The sequence below is a fragment of the Triticum urartu genome, chromosome 7A (genome assembly GCF_056163025.1).
Source record: "Triticum urartu cultivar PI428250 chromosome 7A, HENAU_Tu73, whole genome shotgun sequence".
NCBI lineage: Eukaryota > Viridiplantae > Streptophyta > Magnoliopsida > Poales > Poaceae > Triticum > Triticum urartu.
The window spans coordinates 57,611,438-57,631,722 of NC_141879.1; the positions used below are offsets into that span (position 1 = coordinate 57,611,438).

The 20,285-nt window shown below is 54.1% G+C and overlaps 1 protein-coding gene and 2 pseudogenes across 2 annotated transcripts; 1 reads left to right on the plus strand and 2 right to left on the minus strand.

Annotated features, from left to right (window-relative positions):
- The first annotated feature begins 1,985 nt into the window (after window positions 1-1,985).
- Window positions 1,986-15,289, plus strand: LOC125519655 (protein DJ-1 homolog C-like). 2 transcript variants are annotated; one of them, XM_048684385.2, is made up of 10 exons: window positions 1,986-2,259; window positions 2,460-2,620; window positions 2,813-3,130; window positions 3,202-3,402; window positions 4,621-4,770; window positions 4,854-5,033; window positions 5,363-5,431; window positions 5,980-6,180; window positions 13,967-14,104; window positions 14,187-15,289. In XM_048684385.2, the coding sequence occupies exons 3-10, from the start codon at window positions 2,933-2,935 to the stop codon at window positions 14,406-14,408; spliced, it is 1,359 nt and encodes a 452-aa protein (XP_048540342.1). In that variant the 5' UTR covers window positions 1,986-2,259; window positions 2,460-2,620; window positions 2,813-2,932; the 3' UTR covers window positions 14,409-15,289. The 2 variants fall into 2 exon arrangements, with proteins under 2 accessions (XP_048540342.1, XP_048540341.1); XM_048684384.2 differs by lacking the exon at window positions 2,460-2,620.
- Window positions 8,699-11,163, minus strand: LOC147957706 (uncharacterized; annotated as a pseudogene).
- On the minus strand, window positions 10,953-13,960 carry LOC147957707 (uncharacterized; annotated as a pseudogene).
- Window positions 15,290-20,285: the final 4,996 nt, after the last annotated feature.

The window sequence follows — 20,285 nt, forward strand, 5'->3', positions numbered from 1 at the left end:
ACATGAGCTTCCCGAGTATCTGCCCCTAAACATGCGTCCTCCATGAAGACAAGTGCATGTGAGGTAATAACAACATTTAGGCAACTGCCACACATAATGAGCCGCATTCACCTCATTCAGTTGCCAAATCATTTCATGATCAACTTGTAAAAAGAATCAGGTCCTGTTACCTGTGTATAGATTCAGTGTCGGAGCTAAAACCATGGTGAACTTGTCACCAACACGCATTGGGTACACATCGGTAGCCACATCTAATAACATGTACACATCGGTAGCCTATTGGTCTATATACCGTCGTGCCGTAGCCACTCCTCCACCGTCGGTGATTTCGCTCGGTAGTCACCCACCGCCGCTCGTTCGTTGACCCCTGACCGCGCCGCCTAGCCGCGCCGTTTTGGATCCGCTGATGCGCGCCGTTTTTCTTGCCGATTCGGCCGTTGGCCGGAGCGCCGGCGCCCGTTTTTGCGCCGGAGCTTGTCAGCGAGGCCCGACCTGAGTTATACGTACGTGCCATGCACGGCCGCACAGCACGACCCTGCCAGGCACACTAATTACATGGACCATGTCGGGCCGGCACACGGGCCTTCCACCCAGGCCCAGGCACGGGCGACCCATCGACACGTTTAGTAGTCAGCCGATCTATTATTCAGCCTATTGGCCTATATAAATTAAAAATATATAATAATAAAACTAAACGGCCGGGCCGGGCCAGCATGCATGCCCAGCCTCCAGGCCCAGACACGGCCTGGTAAACCATGTGCCGGGCCAGCCAGTCACAAGCCGGGCATGCATGCTAACGGTCCAGCCTGCCAGGTACGGCCCAGTTGGCCAGGTTTGCGAGAGCAACTAGTTAATGAGGACTCATTCGGAAGCCTCGCAACGATAAGCGTCACTTGGCACGCTCTCAGCCATTTGCCACGTGTCGCACTTCGGGCGTTCCCTTTGGATTTTATTTTTTCGCCCGCGTTTTCAGTTTTTAAAACGGTTTCTTTCGATGTTTTGGTTTTCCACGGGCCTTCCTTAGCTTTTCGACAAAAAAATTTTGCGTGAAAAAACGCGTTTTTTTTTTCTTTCGCTAGAGTCATGGTTTTGCTTTCGTGAGAAGCACGGTTTTGCTTTCGCGAGAGTCACGGTTTTACTTCTGCGAGAGTTACGGCCGTGCCTCTCGAAAACGGAGAAAAACGCGTTTTCTATTTTTTTTCCTTTCGCGAGTCACGGTTTTACTTCCGCGAGAGGCACGATTGTGCTTTCGCGAGAGTCATGGCCATGCCTCTCAGAACGAAAAAAATGTGTTTTCTGTTTCTTTTTCTTTTTGTGAGAGTCACGGTTTTGCTTCCGCGAGAGGCACGGTTGTGCTTTCGCGAGAGTCACGGCCGTGCCTCTTGGAACGAAAAAAATGTGTTTTCTATTTTTTCTTTTCGCGAGAGTCACGATTCTGCTTCCGCGAGATGCACATTGTGCTTTCGCGAGAGCCACGGCCGTGCCTCCTCGGAAACGAAAAAAAACATGTTTTCTCTTCTTTTTTTTCTTCTGCGAGAGTCACGGTTTTGCTTCCGCGAGAGGCATGGTTGTGATTTTGTGAGAGGCACGGTCGTGCCTCTTTCGGAAAGGTAAAAAACCGTGCTCCTGGTCTGGTTTTTTCGTTCGGTTTTTTTTTGAAAAAAGTTCATCAAAACCTATCAACATGAGATCTATTTTTGAAGATCTCGACGCGAGGAATCCAATTGTGAAGGCGGTTTGAGATTTGGACGCACGGTTTGAGAGATAAAACGGTTTGAATAAACGGATCTACGAAAAAAGGAAAAAAACTGCCCGGTTGTCGCGCGCTGCATGTGCTCCACTTGCCGCAACCAGGCGAGTTGGAGTGATTTCGCAGATTTGCGCAGGACATGAGACTAGAAAACAAAAAGGTAGCCTGGGGCGCAGCCCACTTTCTCTACTTTGCTGGGCCTCGGCCAGTCAGCCCAATAACAAACAGCGAAAAATTGAGTTTTCGACGAGAAGAAAGGAGTCGTCCCGTGCCCGTCGAACCTTATCCAGCCGCCGCTCGCCGCCCGGCAGCCGTGCGTTCCATGCCCATCCGGCGATCCCCGTGTAGCAGCGAGCATTCCTCCCCTCCCATCTCCTTCCTGGCTGCTCCCCTTGCTGATCTACGGGCTGCTGCCCCGTCCGGCTGACGGCTGACCGACGAAGCGGCGCGCCGGTGGTCTCGACCTCGACGTCTGGCGTCCGTCCTTGGGCATTCCGCCTCAGCCAAAGGTATGCTCCACCTAGCCATCTCAAGTTCAACTCGATCTTAAGTTCTACAGGAAATGCGGCCGTAGCCCTCGGCATTATTAATGCTTGATAGATTGAAGCATGGTCTTTAATTAATTCTCGTTGCCGTTAGTTTGTAATAATTCTGCAGTTTTGTAAATGTGGAAACCAATTTAGTAATTTTGTTTCAATATAATTTGCAGGAAGGCAAGAAGAATAGAAAAAAATAAGACAATAACATCTTTTTTTTTCAAGCTCAAACCACGGTCCTTTGTATGCATTGAAACTGCCACTTTTTTTTTTTGGTCATTTATACAACAGCGACTGATTGACCATGCCTAGAGATTTGAGTTACAAGAGAGAGGTAAGCAAACCTAGAGTTATGAGTTATCTAACAGGAATGTCACCTGTTATTACTTCCTGCAAATAGAATTAGCTTCTTCATACTTTAGCTATCAAATCTGAACTGGAGTGCTCTCTCGAACTGGCAGATATCATATTGCAGTTTGTGTATCTAAAAGTCCAGCTAAACCTGCACTTCGTCTCCATTTTGCAGTCAGAAGGAGGGCGAGGCCGTGAGGGTGCCGTAGCTTATATCAGTTCGTGTGTGCTTTGACGGCTCAAAGGCTGCATATTTGTTGGCTTGATTTTGTTCATCTCCGAACTCCAAATTCTAATGCTCTCCGTGTCTAAACCCCTTCTCTCCCCGACCTCCCTTGCTGCCATGGCTATTCGGCTGCCGCCGACGCCGCATGCACCAACCCACTACGCCCCGCCTCACAGGCGGACATCGCCATTCCGCCCCGTCATGCGAGCGGCTCCTTCTTCTTCCACCGCCGCAACGGCCGTCTCATTGCCGCCATCTCCCAAGAAGGTCTGGTCTCCACTAGTTACCTTTCTCTTTGACAGCGTCAAGAACCTGAATTTCTGCTTTGTACTGTGAAGGTTCTTGTGCCCATTGCCATGGGCACAGAGGAAATGGAGGCAGTCATCCTAGCCGGCGTCCTCAGGCGAGCAGGCGCTGACGTAACGCTGGCCTCTGTGGAGGACGGCCTCGAGATTGAGGCTTCCTATGGGACGCGCATCATCGCAGACAAGCCCATTGCAGCGTGTGCAGACCAGGTGTTCGACCTTGTGGCTGTCCCGGTAACCCACCTCTCTTATTACGATTATTATTTTAATATTTGTTTTGTTTATAAAAGGAGCAAGAGCTTCTTATTTTCATTGCTGAAAAACGATAAAACAGGACATAAACAGTTTTTTTGGGCACCAACATGGCTGTGCTGGTATCCTGAAAATTTTGGCCTGATGCAACACCACCATCCTCCTAGCTGGCCCCATCCAGCCTTAAAAACCTGACTCTTAGAACTCCAACATAACAAGCAGGACAGCCTCAACACCTTACAGCCAAACTAGTCAATGCAGCGACCCTTTCTGATAAACCACCAAAAAATAGCACAAAGAAATTACTCTCTGCTCCAGCTTTTCAAGCTTCAACCCCCTTTGACCAAAGACCACGGGTGGCATGTGCAGTACCAGCCAAGCTCCTTGCCATTGTTTGTTTTGAAGAATATGGTTCTGAAGAACAACCCAATCCGACGACAGGTTAAGCCATCATCAAAATAACTTGTGATTGGATCAGTGGGAATAATACTATTGGAACTATTCCTACATTTTCATTAAGACCAAATTGAAGCTGAAATCCCAGAAGCAATAACCTGACGTTCCGTAATAGTACTTGACATTTGCCAACTATGCAACAGATAATCCTTACTGAATATTACTGAACCACATTTTTTATAAGGCCAAGAAACCTGAGCATCTTTCAGCGTAAGGTAAAGGGAACGAACTGTAAACTTGCCATTCTTCCCCAATGTCCAATGACGTCTATCATGCTCCTCCAACAAAACCACCGCACTACATAACTGACTTAAAGAACTCCAAATAACAGCCTTCTTCTCCCAAAGGTTTCTCCTAAATGTGACACAACCAAAACCCTGAGTGAAAACTTCAGCTACTGTCCAATTCGTACTAAAGGTAAGATTGCACAGCCGAGCAAACTGAACCACTAATGGCCTATCTCCTATCCAGTGATCTTCCCAAAACCGAACAGCTTATTGGATTTAGCAGCAGAAACTTATGGAGCATTTATAGTCTCTCTTTGGGAGAGCATTCAAATATTTCTCAGCATTTCTCTTCGATACTGCAAAATTTCAAACTGTTTCATCATATTTTCTCCCTTCTCGTGCTGATTGCAGCATGCCATCTCTTCGTTGTCACTCACTTGACCTGTGTTGTTATATGTGTGTTACAAACTGGCAGTATATAAAATCTAATTTTTGATTGTTGGGGCGATGTGTTCAGGGAGGAATGCCTGGTTCAGTACGGCTGAGAGATAACGAGATCCTTCAGAGAATTATGGTTAGACAAGCTGAAGAGAAAAGATTGTATGGTGCTATATGTGCTGCACCAGCTGTTGTTCTCATGCCCTGGGGTCTTCACAAGGGAAGAAAGGTGGCCATTTTTGCTACATGACTAGGTTTAGTTGATCAAGATCTTCTTTAGTTGACATTGCACCCTTATTCCTTTTTTGCAAGATCACCTGTCACCCGTCCTTCATAGGAGATCTTCCAACATTCCGAGCTGTTGAGTCAAATGTTCAGGTTTCAGGAGAGCTCACTACTAGTCGTGGTCCTGGGACAGCATTTCAGTTTGCTTTATCATTTGTCGAGCAATTGTTTGGGCCTCACGCTGTTGAAGATGTGGACAGTACTTTGGTTCGTCAAAATAAAACTTGCATATCTTTGTTTTGTATCATGCCTTTTAGCTGACTAGACTATTTCTTGTAAATTTAGTTGTTCATGTGTTGTTAAACTTTTATTAATAGTGTACTACTGTACCTGCAATTCAGATTGTTGTTTTTATTCTAGGAAGTGCTATTTATCTTTCAGTTCCTTATGCTAGCAAAAACAATTTAGGGAAGACTGCTATCAAGTTTTTAGACTATGTTCTTTTGCTATAACTTTATGAGGTGCAATTTCTTTCTTGTATTGTAACACCTTCTGACCACTGTGCCATTGTTGGAAATTGCCCATGGATATTACAGATTGATGCTGCTCTTGAAAGAAGTACAGAAGTCAACAGAGTTGAATGGCCTTTTGATCACAAACCTCAGGTCAGTTCATGTTTGAACTATGATTTGTGCTAAATTATTAGCTCAATAATGTTTGTTTTTTACATGTACAACCATCATTAATGTAAAATTTATGTTACAACAAAAAGGATAATATGCTTATGCAAGTCTCTCCTTTTTTTACAAAGGGCAACAAGTCTTGCTTGACAAATGGATGCCTAAAGCATTTCTTGTAAAGAAAATGGGATTGGGCAACACCAGGGTGAATACTTGCACTTTCTTTATTTACAGCAATGCCTGCCTAAAGGTGCATGCTTGATTTAAGAAAACTCGGTTTGATTGCGTATGCCCTAGCATGCTATATGAATTATTGTCTATCTATTGATTTCCCCTCATACACTGTCACTGTATGTGAAAACGCCCCCATGCCATGTTTCTATGTGAAACACATTCAAGCTAGTGCACGTGAAAAATAAAGATCATCCATCTGTCTAGTCCTCATTATTTCGGCCATGAGCACTGATGGGGAAAATATTAGGAAAGGTGCAATCAGAGTCCAAGTTGTGTGGCATTGATTCTCTCTGAAACAGGTTCTCATTCCAATTGCAAATGGGTCTGAGGAGATGGAGATCATAATGTTGGTGGATATTTTAAGACGGGCAAACATAAATGTGGTGTTGGCATCAGTTGACGAGTCCACAAATATTGTTGGGTCTCAAAGAATGAAGATTGTTGCTGATAAATGCATATTGGATGCTTCTGATTCAAAATATGATCTAATCATTATTCCTGTAAGCTGTTTTGCATTTCACGTTTTTATTTGATACTTCCTATTCATAATATAAGCTATTTTACAGTTTGTGCTAGTCAAATATTTCCTTGTTTGGCCATCAGTATATATTGCAAATATTGACAATATTAAATTGCCCTTACTAGATTTTCATGAAGTATTTTGTTCATAATATATAATTAATTTTTTTGACGCAACATTGTAGAAATTGATGGTCAGAGTATTTATTGGGGGACCATGTAAATATCTCAATAATCATTAATCGGAGGGAGTAATCATATATGTCAAGTTGCCTACTCAAAACGCAGCTGTTGTTCCTGTAAGATATTTGGTGTTGAGTTGATTCGTGGATGAGGAACAAAATGCTCAACCTTTTTATCATAATGCATGCCATTCCAAAGTGTGTGTTACTAATAAAAGACCATTCCAAAGTGCATGCCTAACATGCCATGATCACCTCACTCCACTATTTCTTGCATAGGAGTTGGCATGCACACCAATTTGTGACATAGATAGCTACTAGAATACGAAAAAGTCCAGCTCAAGAAAAGTTTGAAAATAAATAAATTTACACGTGCATCTTTCGTAGTCATATATGAGAATGTTTAGCTCGGGACTAGTTTGTAAAGAAATAAACTTACATGTACATCTCTCATGGTTATTGGTAGAAACTAGGGTTCTACCGGGTCTAGGCCGGAGGTTGTAGGGGAAGGAGGGAGCTGGTTGTGGACGAACTCGCGGCCGCCGGCGGCTGGGCGCCGTCGTGCGCGAGGAGGCAGCGACTGAGAGGGAGATGGCGCAGGGGAGGAGGCGGCTAGGGTTAGGTCTCCCGGCTCCCTAAGGAAGCCGAGCAAATATGATTGCTTCTTGCTTAATTCCAAAACGGATCCTTACACGAGTTTATATAATCCTCCTACTAAGATAATTGGGCTAAGCCCCTAATGACGATAAGATAGACTGGGCCACAACTAACTGGGCTAAGCCCCTAATATGCCCGTCATAACATTTCTCCCCGCTTGCACAAACAGCTCGTCCTTGAGCTGGAAGGCGGGAAAGTGCTTGCGGAACTCCTCGAGGTGATCACCCGTCGCCAAACACCTCCGCGGCAGCTGGGGCGGGCAGGTCGCCGAGCCCAGCGCCGGCGGCATCCTCCTCAATGTAGTCCGCAACCTCCAGGTAGAAGTCGTGGGCAGACGTGGCCGGGCACGTAGGGCTCGTTGCCATTGAAGCACAACCCTTGGCGGCGACGCTCGAGTTGCTCGACCGGGGTGAGCCGTCGAAACGGGCGCGCCGCGGTCGCGGCTAGGGGTGCCGCGGAAGCCTGAGCAGGCCGACCCTGCGCGGGAACGTCCGGCCAAGGTGGCGGCCCAGCGGCCCGGGAGGGTGACGCCTGCTGAATGGCCACCGCGAGGCGCTCGAATGCGCGAGCGTAGTACATGGCCGTCTGGAGGTCCTGGGGTCCCTGCAGCTCCACATCCACACAAATTTGATCCGGCAGACGGCCAACAAAGAGCTCGGCCCGCTGGCGAGCCGTCACGCTGGGCGCGTGGCACGCCAGGGCCTGAAAGCGGTCTGTGAAGTCCTGCATCGTAGAGGTGAAGGGGAGACGGCCCAACTCCGCCAGCCGGCTCCTACGTATCGGCGGCCTGAAGCGAAGGAGGCATAGCTCGCAAAAACGCTCTCATGGAGGCATGCCGCCCTCGTCCTGCTCGAGAGCGTAATACCAAGTCTGTGCAGCGCCTCGAAGGTGATATGAAGCGAGCCAGGTGCGGTCCGACGCAAGCGTGTGTTGCCCCCGGAAGAACTGGTCACACTGATTAAGCCAGTTGAGGGGGTCCTCAGTGCCGTCGTAGGTGGCGAAGGTGAGCTTTGCGAAGCGCGGCGCCGTCTGGGTATGACCGCCGTGGCCCGTGGGGGTACGACTCGGTGGTGCGGAGCAGCGGCGCCGGGTCGGTGATCACAGGGGCCCCCACGTGGAACGGCGGCGCGTCGAGGCCAACGTAGGGGCCCGCGGAGCTGGAGGATCCGCCGTACTGCGCCTGCTGTGACGACACATGCGGCGGTCCCGAGGCTAGCGTGTAGACCGGCTGAGACGACGACTCGGTCAACCAAGCCGGTAGCAGGGATGGCGAGGGCGGGAACCGGACCTAGTGGATCGGGACTCCCGCCGGCGCGGTCGATGCGGGGACGGAGCTGACCGACGGTGGTTGCTGCAGCTGCAGCGGTGTCGCGCCGGGCAGCGGCAGCGGCTGCAGCGGAGCACCGGGCATGGCGGAGACCGCCAGGAGCGGCGGCTGCCACTGCAGCCAGGGCGGGGCGGTGGTGGCGGTGGATGGCAGCAGCCACGGCGGTTGCTGGATGGGGGCGGTGGGCGCGGGAGGCGCGGCGAGAGCCGGCACCGGCCACGACGACCACTGCGGGGTAGGGACGGGCGATGGCCGCAGTTGTAGCCTCCCAGCAAACGCAACGGAGGCCGCTGCGTGCGGCGAGTACCACGGCAGGGCTGGTGGCCCGGTGGCGGGCTGGCGTCGGCCAGCGGCAGGGGCGGCGACAGCCCGTAGGGGCTGGCTAGGTACAGCCGAATACCCTGGACGACGGCGACGAGGTCGTTGAGGACCTCGGTGACCTCCTCCGGGGTGTAGGCGGCTGCTGGCGGCGCGGTGGAGGGCGCCGACATCTGGGTAGCTGCGGCGCCGGAGGTGGAGAGCAGCAGCACGGATGGGGAGGGCAGCGATGCGGTGGAGAGGGCCAGCAGCGCGGTGGTGGTGGTCGGCAGCGGAAGCGACTGGGTTGGCGGCGGGGAAGACATGATCGAACCGAAGCGAGCTGATACCAAACTGGTAGAAACTAGGGTTCTACCGGGTCTAGGCCGAAGGTTGTAGGGGAAGGAGGGAGCTGGTCGTGGACGAACTCGCGGCCGACGGTGGCTGGGCGCCGTCGTGCGCGAGGAGGCGACGGCTGAGAGGGAGATGGCGCAGGGGAGGAGGCGGCTAGGGTTAGGTCCCGGTTCCCTAAGGAAGCCGAGCAAATATGATTGCTTCTTGCTTAATTCCAAAACGGATCCTTACACGAGTTTATATAATCCTCCTACTAAGATAATTGGGCTAAGCCCCTAATAACGACAAGATAGACTGGGCCACAACTAACTGGGCTAAGCCCCTAATATGCCCGTCATAACATTTCTCCCCGCTTGCACAAACAGCTTGTCCTTGAGCTGAAAGGCGGGGAAGCGCTTGCGGAACTCCTCGAGGTGATCACCCGTCGCCAAACACCTCCGCGGCAGCTGGGGCGGGCAGGTCGCCGAGCCCAGCGCCGGCGGCGTCCTCCTCAATGTAGTTCGCAGCCTCCAGGTAGAAGTCGTGGGCAGACGTGGCCGGGCACGTAGGGCTCGTTGCCGTTGAAGCACAACCCTTGGCGGCGACGCTCGAGTTGCTCGGCCGGGGTGAGCCGTCGGAACGGGCGCGCCGCGGTCGCGGCTGTGGGTGCCGCGGAAGCCTGAGCAGGCCGACCCTGCGCGGGAACGTCCGGCCAAGGTGGCGGCCCAGCGGCCCGGGACGGTGACGCCTGCTGGATGGCCACCGCGCGACGCTCGAACGCGCGAGCGTAGTACATGGACGTCTGGAGGTCCTGGGGTCCCTGTAGCTCCACGTCCACACGAATTTGATCCGGCAGACCGCCAACAAAGAGCTCGGCCCGCTGGCGAGCCGTCACGCCGGGCGCGTGGCACGCCAGGGCCTGAAAGTGGTCTGTGAAGTCCTGCACCGTAGAGGTGAAGGGGAGACGACCCAACTCCGCCAGCCAGCTCCCGCGTATCGGCGGCCTGAAGCGAAGGAGGCATAGCTCGCGAAAACGCTCTCATGGAGGCATGCCGCCCTCGTCCTGCTCGAGAGCGTAATACCAAGTCTGTGCGGCGCCTCGAAGGTGATATGAAGCGAGCCAGGTGCGGTCTGACGCAAGCGTGCGTTGCCCCCGGAAGAACTGGTCACACTGATTAAGCAAGTTGAGGGGGTCCTCGGTGCCGTCGTAGGTGGCGAAGGCGAGCTTGGCGAAGCGCGGCGCCGTCTGGGTATGACCGCCGTGGCCCGTGGGGGTACGACTCGGCGGTGCGGAGCAGCGGCGCCGGGTCAGTGATCACAGGGGCCCCCACGTGGAACGGCGGCGCGCCGAGGCCAACGTAGGGGCCCGCAGAGCTGGAGGATCCGCCGTACTGCGCCTGCTGTGACGGGACATGCGGCGGTCCCGAGGCCAGCGTGTAGACCGGCTGAGACGACGACTTGGTCAACCAAGCCGGTTGCGAGGACGGCGAGGGCGGGAACCAGACCTGGTGGATCGGGACTCCCGTCGACGCGGTCGATGCGGGGACGGAGCTGATCGGCGGTGGTTGCTGCAGCTGCAGCGGTGTCGCGCCGGGCAGCGGCAGCGGCTGCAGCGGAGCACCGGGCGTGGCGGAGACCGCCAGGAGCGGCGGCTGCCACTGCAGCTAGGGCGGGGAGGTGGTGGCGGTGGATGGCAGCGGCCACGGCAGCCATGACGGTTGCTGGATGGGGGCGGTGGGCGCGGGAGGCGCGGCGAGAGCCGGCGCCGGCCACGGCGGCCACTGCGTAGTAGGGACGGGCGATGGCTGCAGCTGCAGCCTCCCAGCGAACGCAGCGGAGGCCGCTGCGTGCGGCGAGTAGCATGGCAGGGCTGGTGGCCCGGTGGCGGCGGCCGGCAACAGGGGCGGCGACGACCCGCAGGGGCTGGCCAGGTACAGCCGGATACCCTGGACGATGGCGACGAGGTCGTTGAGGACCCCGGTAACCTCCTCCGGGGTGTAGGCGGCTGCTGGCGGCGCGGTGGAGGGCGCCGACATCTGGGCGGCGGCGGCGCCGGAGGTGCAGAGCAGCGGCACGGATGGGGAGGGCAACAGCGCGGTGGAGAGGGCCAGCAGCGCGGTGGTGGCGGTCGGCAGCGGAAGCGACGGGGTTGGCGGCGGGGAAGACATGATCGAACCGAAGCGAGCTGATACCAATCTGGTAGAAACTAGGGTTCTACCGGGTCTAGGCCGGAGGTTGTAGGGGAAGGAGGGAGCTGGTCGTGGACGAACTCGCGGCCGGCGGTGGCTGGGCGCCGTCGTGCGCGAGGAGGCGACGGCTGAGAGGGAGATGGCGCAGGGGAGGAGGCGGCTAGCGTTAGGTCTCCCGGCTCCCTAAGGAAGCCGAGCAAATATGATTGCTTCTTGCTTAATTCCAAAACGGATCCTTACACGAGTTTATATAATTCTCCTACTAAGATAATTGGGCTAGGCCCCTAATAACAATAAGATAGACTGGGCCACAACTAACTGGGCTAAGCCCCTAATATGCCCGTCATAACATTTCTCCCCGCTTGCACAAACAGCTCGTCCTTGAGCTGGAAGGTGGGGAAGCGCTTGCGGAACTCCTCGAGGTGATCACCCGTCGCTAAACACCTCCGCGGCAGCTGGGGCGGGCAGGTCGCCGAGCCCAGCGCCGGCGGCGTCCTCCTCAATGTAGTCCGCAGCCTCCAGGTAGAAGTCGTGGGCAGACGTGGCCGGGCACGTAGGGCTTGTTGCCGTTGAAGCACAACCCTTGGCGGCGACGCTCGAGTTGCTCGGCCGGGGTGAGCCGTCGGAACGGGCGCGCCGCGGTCGCGGCTAGGGGTGCCGCGGAAGCCTGAGCAGGCCGAGCCTGCGCGGGAACGTCCGGCCAAGGTGGCGGCCCAGCGGCCCGAGACGGTGACGCCTGCTGGATGGCCACCGCGCGACGCTCGAACGCGCGAGCGTAGTACATGGCCGTCTGGAGGTCCTGGGGTCCCTGTAGCTCCACGTCCACACGAATTTGATCCGGCAGACGGCCAACAAAGAGCTCGGCCCGCTGGCGAGCTGTCACGCCGGGCGCGTGGCACGCCAGGGCCTGAAAGCGGTCTGTGAAGTCCTGCACCATAGAGGTGAAGGGGAGACGACCCAACTCCGCCAGCCGGCTCCTACGTATCGGCGGCCTGAAGCGAAGGAGGCATAGCTCGCGAAAACGCTCTCATGGAGGCATGCCGCCCTCGTCCTGCTCGAGAGCGTAATACCAAGTCTGTACGGCGCCTCGAAGGTGATATGAAGCGAGCCAGGTGCGGTCCGACGCAAGCGTGCGTTGCCCCCGGAAGAACTGGTCACACTGATTAAGCAAGTTGAGGGGGTCCTCGGTGCCGTCGTAGGTGGCGAAGGCGAGCTTGGCGAAGCACGACGCCGTCTGGGTATGACCGCCGTGGCCCGTGGGGGTACGACTCGGCGGTGTGGAGCAGCGGCGCGAGGTCGGTGATCACAGGGGCCCCCACGTGGAACGGCGGCGCGTTGAGGCCAACGTAGGGGCCCGCGGAGCTGGAGGATCTGCCGTACTGCGCCTGCTGTGACGGCACATGCGGCGGTCCCGAGGCCAGCGTGTAGACCGGCTGAGACGACGACTCGGTCAACCAAGCCGGTAGTGGGGACGGCGAGGGCGGGAACCGGACCTAGTGGATCGGGACTCCCGCCGGCGCGGTCGATGTGGGGATGGAGCTGACCGGCGGTGGTTGCTGCAGCTGCAGCGGCTGCTGCGGTGTCGCGCCGGTTAGCGGCAGCGGCTGTAGCGGAGCACCGAGCGCGGCGGAGACCGCCAGGAGCGGCGGCTGCCACTGCAGCCAGGGCGGTCCGGTGGTGGCGGTGGATGGCAGCGGCCACGGCAGCCACGGTGGTTGTTGGATGGGGGCGGTGGGCGCGGGAGGCGCGACGAGAGCCGGCGCCGGCCACGGCGGCCACTGCGGGGTAGGGACGGGCGATGGCTGCAGCTGCAGCCTCCCAGCAAACGCAGCGGAGGCCGCTGCGTGCGGCGAGTACCACGGCAGGGCTGGTGGCCCGGTGGCGGCGGCCGGCGGCAGGGGCGGCGACGACCCGTAGGGGCTGGCCAGGTACAGCCGGATACCTTGGACGGCGGCGACGAGGTCGTTGAGGACCCCGGTGACCTCCTCCGGGGTGTAGGCGGCTGCTGGCGGCGCGGTGGAGGGCGCCGACATCTGGGCGGCGGCGGCGCCGGTGGTGGAGAGCAGCAGCACGGATGGGGAGGGCAGCGGCGCGGTGGTGGCAGTCGGCAGCGGAAGCGACGGGGTTGGCGGTGGGGAAGACATGATCGAACCGAAGCGAGCTGATACCAAACTGGTAGAAACTAGGATTCTACCGGGTCTAGGCTGGAGGTTGTAGGGGAAGGAGGGAGCTGGTCGTGGACGAACTCGCGGCCGGCGGCGGCTGGGCGCCGTCGTGCGCGAGGAGGTGACGGCTCCTGTCTGAGAGGGAGATGGCGCAGGGGAGGAGGCGGCTAGGGTTAGGTCTCCCGGCTTCCTAAGGAAGCCGAGCAAATACGATTGCTTCTTACTTAATTCTAAAACGGATCCTTTCATGAGTTTATATAATCCTCCTACTAAGATAATTGGGCTAAGCCCATAATAATGATAAGATAGACTGGGCCACAACTAACTGGGCTAAGCCCCTAATATGCCGGTCATAACAGTTATGCTTGTGCGTTTCTATGACACATGATGTGTTTTCTGCAACTATGAAGTCATATGTTCATCATTTTAGTCTCATTCTTCTTAATTATGTCTTAAGGTGTAGCATTGATAATTTCAGTGCCCAGCTACCTATAATTCAGGTGTTCTTGTGTGTGCATTTGCATGTTCTACTGTCCCTTTGCTTGCTTGCTCTGCTTTTGGTTTCGTTGTCCAATAATATTTTTTTCTATAATGTTTTATCCCTTGATATTGTCCAGGGGGGACCTGCTGGAGCTGAGCGTCTTCACAGGTCTACCACTCTTAAAAAGCTACTCAAGGAACAGAAGCAAGCAAGCAGGATGTATGGTGGGATCAGTTATTCTCCATTGATATTGCAGAAGCAAGGTTTACTCGAGGTGATTTTTCGGACTAAAAACTCGTAGCATCTTATACTTCACTGAAATGGAAGTAAATTGACGTTGGAATTGTGTTACTCAGGATAAAACAGTGACTGCTCATCCTTCCATAGTCAATCAGCTCACTTGCCAGGTTATTGACGGTTCAAAGGTTGTGATTGACGGAAATTTGATTACTGGGAAGGGACTCGGAACAGTCATGGATTTTTCCCTGGCCATTGTAAGAAAATTCTTTGGCCATGGACGAGCGAAAAGTGTGGCAAATGGAATGGTTTTTGACTACCCCAAGAGCAGAAACGCCTAGCATTCCTGGTACTATGGAGTAATGCGCTGAATGTTTGGTTATGGGATATGGATCTTGCGGTAGCTATGCTCAAACTTTTAAGTGACTGTCTCTTGGGGAGATGGCAAAACTTTCTTCTGTTGCCACCTTAGTGGATAGCTGCAGACTGCAGTGAAATGCCCACTAATTATGTTGGGATGAACCACAACTGCATTGGGAAAATCCAGTTTGGGTCAGTTCATCTCGAGATGTTCCTCGCCGATGCGGCATCATGGGCATCAAGGGCTGCGTGCTCCATGTGTGCTTTGAGGGCGCGGAGGACCTCCCCAGCGGTGGCGGCTCCAAGTACAGCAGCAGCGTCATGTGCTAGTGGGCGCTGGACCCGTCGCTGGAAAGCATGTGAGAATATATCGGCACTATGTTGACAAGTTTATTTTCAACCTCCGGGCAATCTGCTTGCGTACGCTTTCCTGAATATTGAGATGCATGACCTGCAAAGATGACAATACAGCAAGCAGAAATAGATCCATCCAACTGCTCATCGTTTGATACTGCTTTGGTGCGTAATACTCCCTTCGTCCCAAAATAAGCGTCTCAACTTTGTACTAACTTACTAAGGTTAAGACACTTATTTTGAGACGGAGGGAGTACTTGCTTATAATTTTGCTTCGTGACTGAACGAGTTTATGTTATGTTTGCTGTCAGAATTTTGCAATGCTGGTACTAGAACACTGCCAAAACTGGTACTCCCTCCATACCAAAATATCAAACGTTTTTTATTTTGGGTCTAAATTTAGACCAAACAACCATCTTATATTTTGGTATAGAGGGAGTAGTATTCGGAGAAAAAAAAAGGTGACGAAAAACAAATCTGGTAATGCATCTTGGGTCAGTTTTTTTTATCAGTTGGGTCAGTGTTTCTGTTTGCTGTATGTGTTTGCTGGCTTAGTCAGTTAGTCACGTTGTATGTGTTTGCTGGCTTAGTCATCCCAAAGCATGTTTTGTGGAGTCCAATTGGCGCCAAAGTTTGTAATTTGCAGGATACTTTAGAGCAGTACAAGGCCCTTCTGTCTGATAGATCCAACTGGTAAATGTGGCGACGTTTTTTTCCCGTTGCTGGTCTGGTAGCACGTGAGATCAGCTGAGCTAAAATCGAGAGAGTTTATGTTCAGTGGTGCCTTGCAGGTGATAGCTATGATAATGTAAGACGTTTTTTTTTTGACGTAGCTAGGGAGCACTGCTGCTCGTTCGTTGTTTGAAGCGCACTCCCATATATGGTAAGTATATGTTCTTGTGTCCAGCGGTGTATTCTAGAAAAGGAATCTGTCTAGCTACATCCAGTAGCGCACAGGCGTGCCGATGGAATCAGCCTGCATCTTGTCCCCATGTGCATTTACTTGGGGTTCAAAAGTCTTAAAAGCCGTAACTTTTGATTCAGGCATGGAAATCTAGTTACGTTTTTACCACTATATTTCTCACAACGAGTTCTTCAAAACTAGATTCCATATGGGTAGGTTTCGGCAAAAAAAAGTTCAGAGCAACTTTGGGTGCTACGGAGACAACTTTAGTGCTATAAGAAATCAACTCTTTTTTATTCTCTAGTATGGCTACCTGTCAGCCAGGAGTCTTTCTAAGTTTGTTATCATGACTACCAATTGACTAGATTCATCTCTAAGTGTACTATAGGGAAGCAAACACCTTTTTTTTGTCCTAGTTGGACTGTCTATTAGGTTGGTTTGTCTCAAGACGAGAAACACACACGAAAACATGAAGCATCTTTAGTGCTACATGCAAGCAACTTCACTGCACTATGTGTACATATGAATTTTGGTAACATTACCCCAACTTGCCTATAATGCATGGTTGTTCAGTTGCCTACGGTTGATGCTCAGTTGCCTATAAATACTATGCAATTGCCTACCATTGATGCCCAGTTGCCTGCTATTGGTGATTAGTAGCCTATCGTCGCTACTCAGTTGCCTATAACTACTATAAATTGTCTACCATTGATGCACAGTTGCCTACCATTGCTGATCAGTTGCCTATCTTTTCAAATTAGCTGCCTACAAATATTGTGAGGTTGGTTATCATTGTTTTTCTAAGTCGCCTACAAACACTCTGAAGTTGCCTAACAGTGATGCTTAGTTGCCTGCCATTACTGTTTCAGTTGCCTACGATACATTGAAAAGTTGTCCATAAGTGTAATACTATAAATTGCCTACTATTGATGCACAGTTGCCTATGTCCGTGTGAAACGACACCTATGGGATCACAAGAATCCCTACTACGGTTGCCGGGGCGTAGGGTTGTGAGGAGAGCAGGGCTAGTAGACAACACGAGGATCGTTTACCCAGGTACGGGCCGCGAGGATGCATAAAACCCTAGTCCTGCTTTGGTGGGTGTATTTCTGAGAGTTCTTGAGCTCTCGAGCTAGCTGTGGTCAGCGTGTGGTTTCAAAGAGCCGAATCCCTCTCCTTGTCGCCTCGGGCCTCCTTTTATAGGAAAAAGGGGTCGTCACAGTGGCACACAGGAGGTGGAAAGGTCTAAAGTGGCGCGAGGTTATCCCTCGTATTACATGACAAGGTGCATTTAATGCACTGCTTAGGTGTCCTCTTGCTTTATGGGGGACGGGGTTGAGGCCCGTCCCGTCCGTCGCCGCTTCTCCTTGTTTCGACACGCGCCTCGGCCAGGGATGCGTGCGGTGCCATGTAGGTAGGCAGGCAGCTGAGTTGGCGTGGTGGTGGAGCCTTCACGAAGATCTGCATGTCGCCATGCAGGCACTTGAAGAGTTGGCCTGGGAGCAGCATGTTGCCACGCAGGTGCCTGCCCAGCTGGTTGGGCTGGCAGCTGCATGTGAACGGCCGTGGGAGCATGGTTGACGTGGGCTTGGTGGTGGCCTTGCCGGCATCTTTGGGGAGGGCCTTGCCGGGTGGCCCGGCAAGGGTCTCGCCATGGCGTGTTGTCGTCCCCGGCAAGGATCTTGCCGGGGGTCTGGTGGCCTTCCTAGGCAGGGATCTTGTCTAGGATCGTCGTCTTCTAATATGATCTTGAATATGTCTTCACAAAGATCCGTATGCCACCACATGGGTGCCTTCCCAAGCCCTGGCCCTATGCTGATGATGGTATTGGGGGCCAGGGGCTCAAGGGTGGCTCGCTCTGTTGGCGTGGGGCGAGCTGTCCCGACAAGAGTTTTGCCGGGGCCGCTGAGGCCACCCGGCAAGGTCTTGCCGGGGGAACCTGCTTCGTCCCTCTACTCTTTGTGCTCTTGGCCTTGGCGTTGCTTTGATTGTCTTGGGCTTTGATTCTTACCTTGGCTCACCTCCCTTGTTATGCTTGGTGTGGTCGTGGGCGCGGCTCTGACTGCCCATGCACAGGAAAATGGGTACAAAGATGCGCCCCTATTTTTGTACACCGACAGGAGCCCCCGGGCCTGGGCCACACATAAGCGCAACACGTTGTTGGGCCAGTCCCAAAACAGTGTGCGGGCAGGTGGGGCGGTTTTTACCGTGGTAAGTTTCTTCGTGCGCTCCGCCTCCCACGACCCGCGCGCGTGGCACGGCGTGCGGGGGGAGGGGGGATGCGTGACGTGGGCGGCATGCGTGGGATGGTTTCCACACGCATGCGTCACGTCGTAGTAAAGAGGCGGCTTGCGTCTTCCCCGTAAAAAGAGGGAGGCATGGAGGTGCGGCTCATTTACTGAGCGGGGTCGGTGTGCGGTCTTCAAGGCATCCACTCCCCATGATCACGGGGAGTGGAGAGGTCGCCTCACCCGTCCCTTCAGTTCTGCACGTCTGCCACGCGTCCTTGTGGTGGCAAACGGTGGAGGCGAGAAACCGGGCCGCCGCTGGTTGGGCGGCGGGTCTATCCTGATTCCCCGCGCCTCTGGTGTCTGGATTGGCCGAGCGGGGCGGCCGAGCCTCAACCCCGTTACTTTATAAAGAGGAGGAAGGGGGAAACGGCACCCCGCATTCTTCCATCTTCCATCTCTTCTCTGCTTCTGCTCCTTCCTCTCACCTGCCATGGAGAAAGGGAATCCTGGCCCTTTGACGGTGGCGGCGATGGTCGCCGCTCAACAGGGCGTCCCCCCCTTCTGAACCCGTGGTGGTGGAACCGACCGCGAGGGGAAGGGGGAGGGGGCGAGGCCATGGGCGAGGCCGCGGTAGAGGCCGTAGCGCTCGGGGAAGAGGAGGACGGGGCGACGCGCCGCCCCCGCCCCTGCCAATGATGCCCTTCTCGATGGAGGGCCACGTTGAAGACCAGCCTTGCGAGTTCTTCATCAGGCTCCGCCGGCCCCCACGTCGTCGTCTTCGTCTCCCCACTCCGTTCGCTCTGGTGATGGAGCGTGCCCCGCCCTAGACCCTCAGGTTGTACATGAGGGGCTGCGGGAACGGGGGCACGCGGGTCAACGTCGACTCCCCGGCTCTTCGAGTCATGTATCTCCGCCGTGGATGGAAGACGTTCGCCCGCATCCACAGCCTGACAGCGGGGCTCGTCCTCTACTTCAAGTTAATGGAGGACGACCTGCTCCCCGTCAAGGTCTTCGGAGATCTTGGAACTCGTCTGAAATGCTGCGTGGAGAGATCCTCTGATGGAGATTCTGACGATGGGAGCTCGTCCTCGAGCGAGTGCGCCGAGGAGGACAGCGGGGCAGACAGCGGGGACGAGTCCGACTAGGCGTCGGACGCCCCGCGCCTGGGCGGGTGCGGCAGCAGCAGCATCTGCACCTGGCCGCTCCTCCGGCAGAAGCTGGCCGGGGGCAGGGCCAGCTCCTTGAACCTTGCGGGGCTGTCTCCTTGGGCGGCTGGCGTCGGGAGGCTGCGGAAGAGGAAGAGGGCGGGCGGCAAGGCCGTCAACTCGGAGTACGCAGGCACCGACGCCTTCGTCGCGTATTGCCGGTCCTAGGGATGGCAATGGGTCGGGTTTGGGGCGGGTGGAGCTGGTCCAAATCCAACCCATGACCCATCTTCCTACCCTCTACCCATCCACCAAATTATCCATGGGCACAACTTGTGCCCATGCCCAAACCCGCTGGATACCCACATACCCATGGAGCTCCATGGGCATAGAAAAGTCAGCATGAAGCCTTCCCAAATATCAAATCAACTCATCATCATTCACTCACAAATGACAACATAAGCTACATGCATAAGTAGGTAACAAGTAATACGATGAGTCCTTAAGTGTGACATACCAGAGGTTGATTATGTAGCATATAGCTCATGGCACAAGTTGCAAATTTCCTGCCATTTACCATTGATTCGCTCTTTCTACTGTCACTGGCATATGACCCCACATGTCATATGGGTATCCATTGGATATCCATGGAGCACAAACTATAACCATGCCCAACCCGGCTGTTCGTGGGTATCCATATCCACGGACCCATGGGCAGAAATGTGCTCCATACCCTTGCCCAACTGGGTCGGGTATCCATGGGTATCCAGATCCATGGATAAAATTGCCATCCCTAGCCGGTCCTGCCGCCTCGTCTTCTAGCTCCTTTCCCGGCACCGTCATCACCAGCCCGCCCGTGGGTGGCCACTGAGATGTTCTCTTGGTGCTTTCTGCTGCTCGTAGCTCGCCTAGGCGCCCCTTTTGCCCTTTCGCCTCCTTGACCTGCCTCCTGAGGAGAGGGACAAGAATGGGATTACGGGCATCTTTATCTTTTTTTAGTTTGTAAGCCTGCGGGCCTTTGTTAAATTTGAAACTTGTAATCCTCTTGCTCATGTTTTTCATCTCGCACGAACTGTACCTGTATGGGATGTTTTTAATGAAAAAGGGATGCTTGCCGGGTTTTCCGTTCGCGGGTAAATCCCGCGACAAGGAGCGAATCCTTGTTATTGTTTTAAGATAAACGTTTTTCGCCCGGCAACAGGCCTTGCCGTCCCCCCACTCCAC

Bases quoted from the DNA above. Each gene is read 5' to 3' on its own strand.
- LOC125519655 (XM_048684385.2), top strand. From the start codon at position 2,933: ATGCTCTCCGTGTCTAAACCCCTTCTCTCCCCGACCTCCCTTGCTGCC. The intron at 5,432-5,979 runs GTCAGTTCATGT...TCTCTGAAACAG, and splicing joins CTTTTGATCACAAACCTCAG to GTTCTCATTCCAATTGCAAA. The intron at 14,105-14,186 runs GTGATTTTTCGG...TGTGTTACTCAG, and splicing joins AGAAGCAAGGTTTACTCGAG to GATAAAACAGTGACTGCTCA.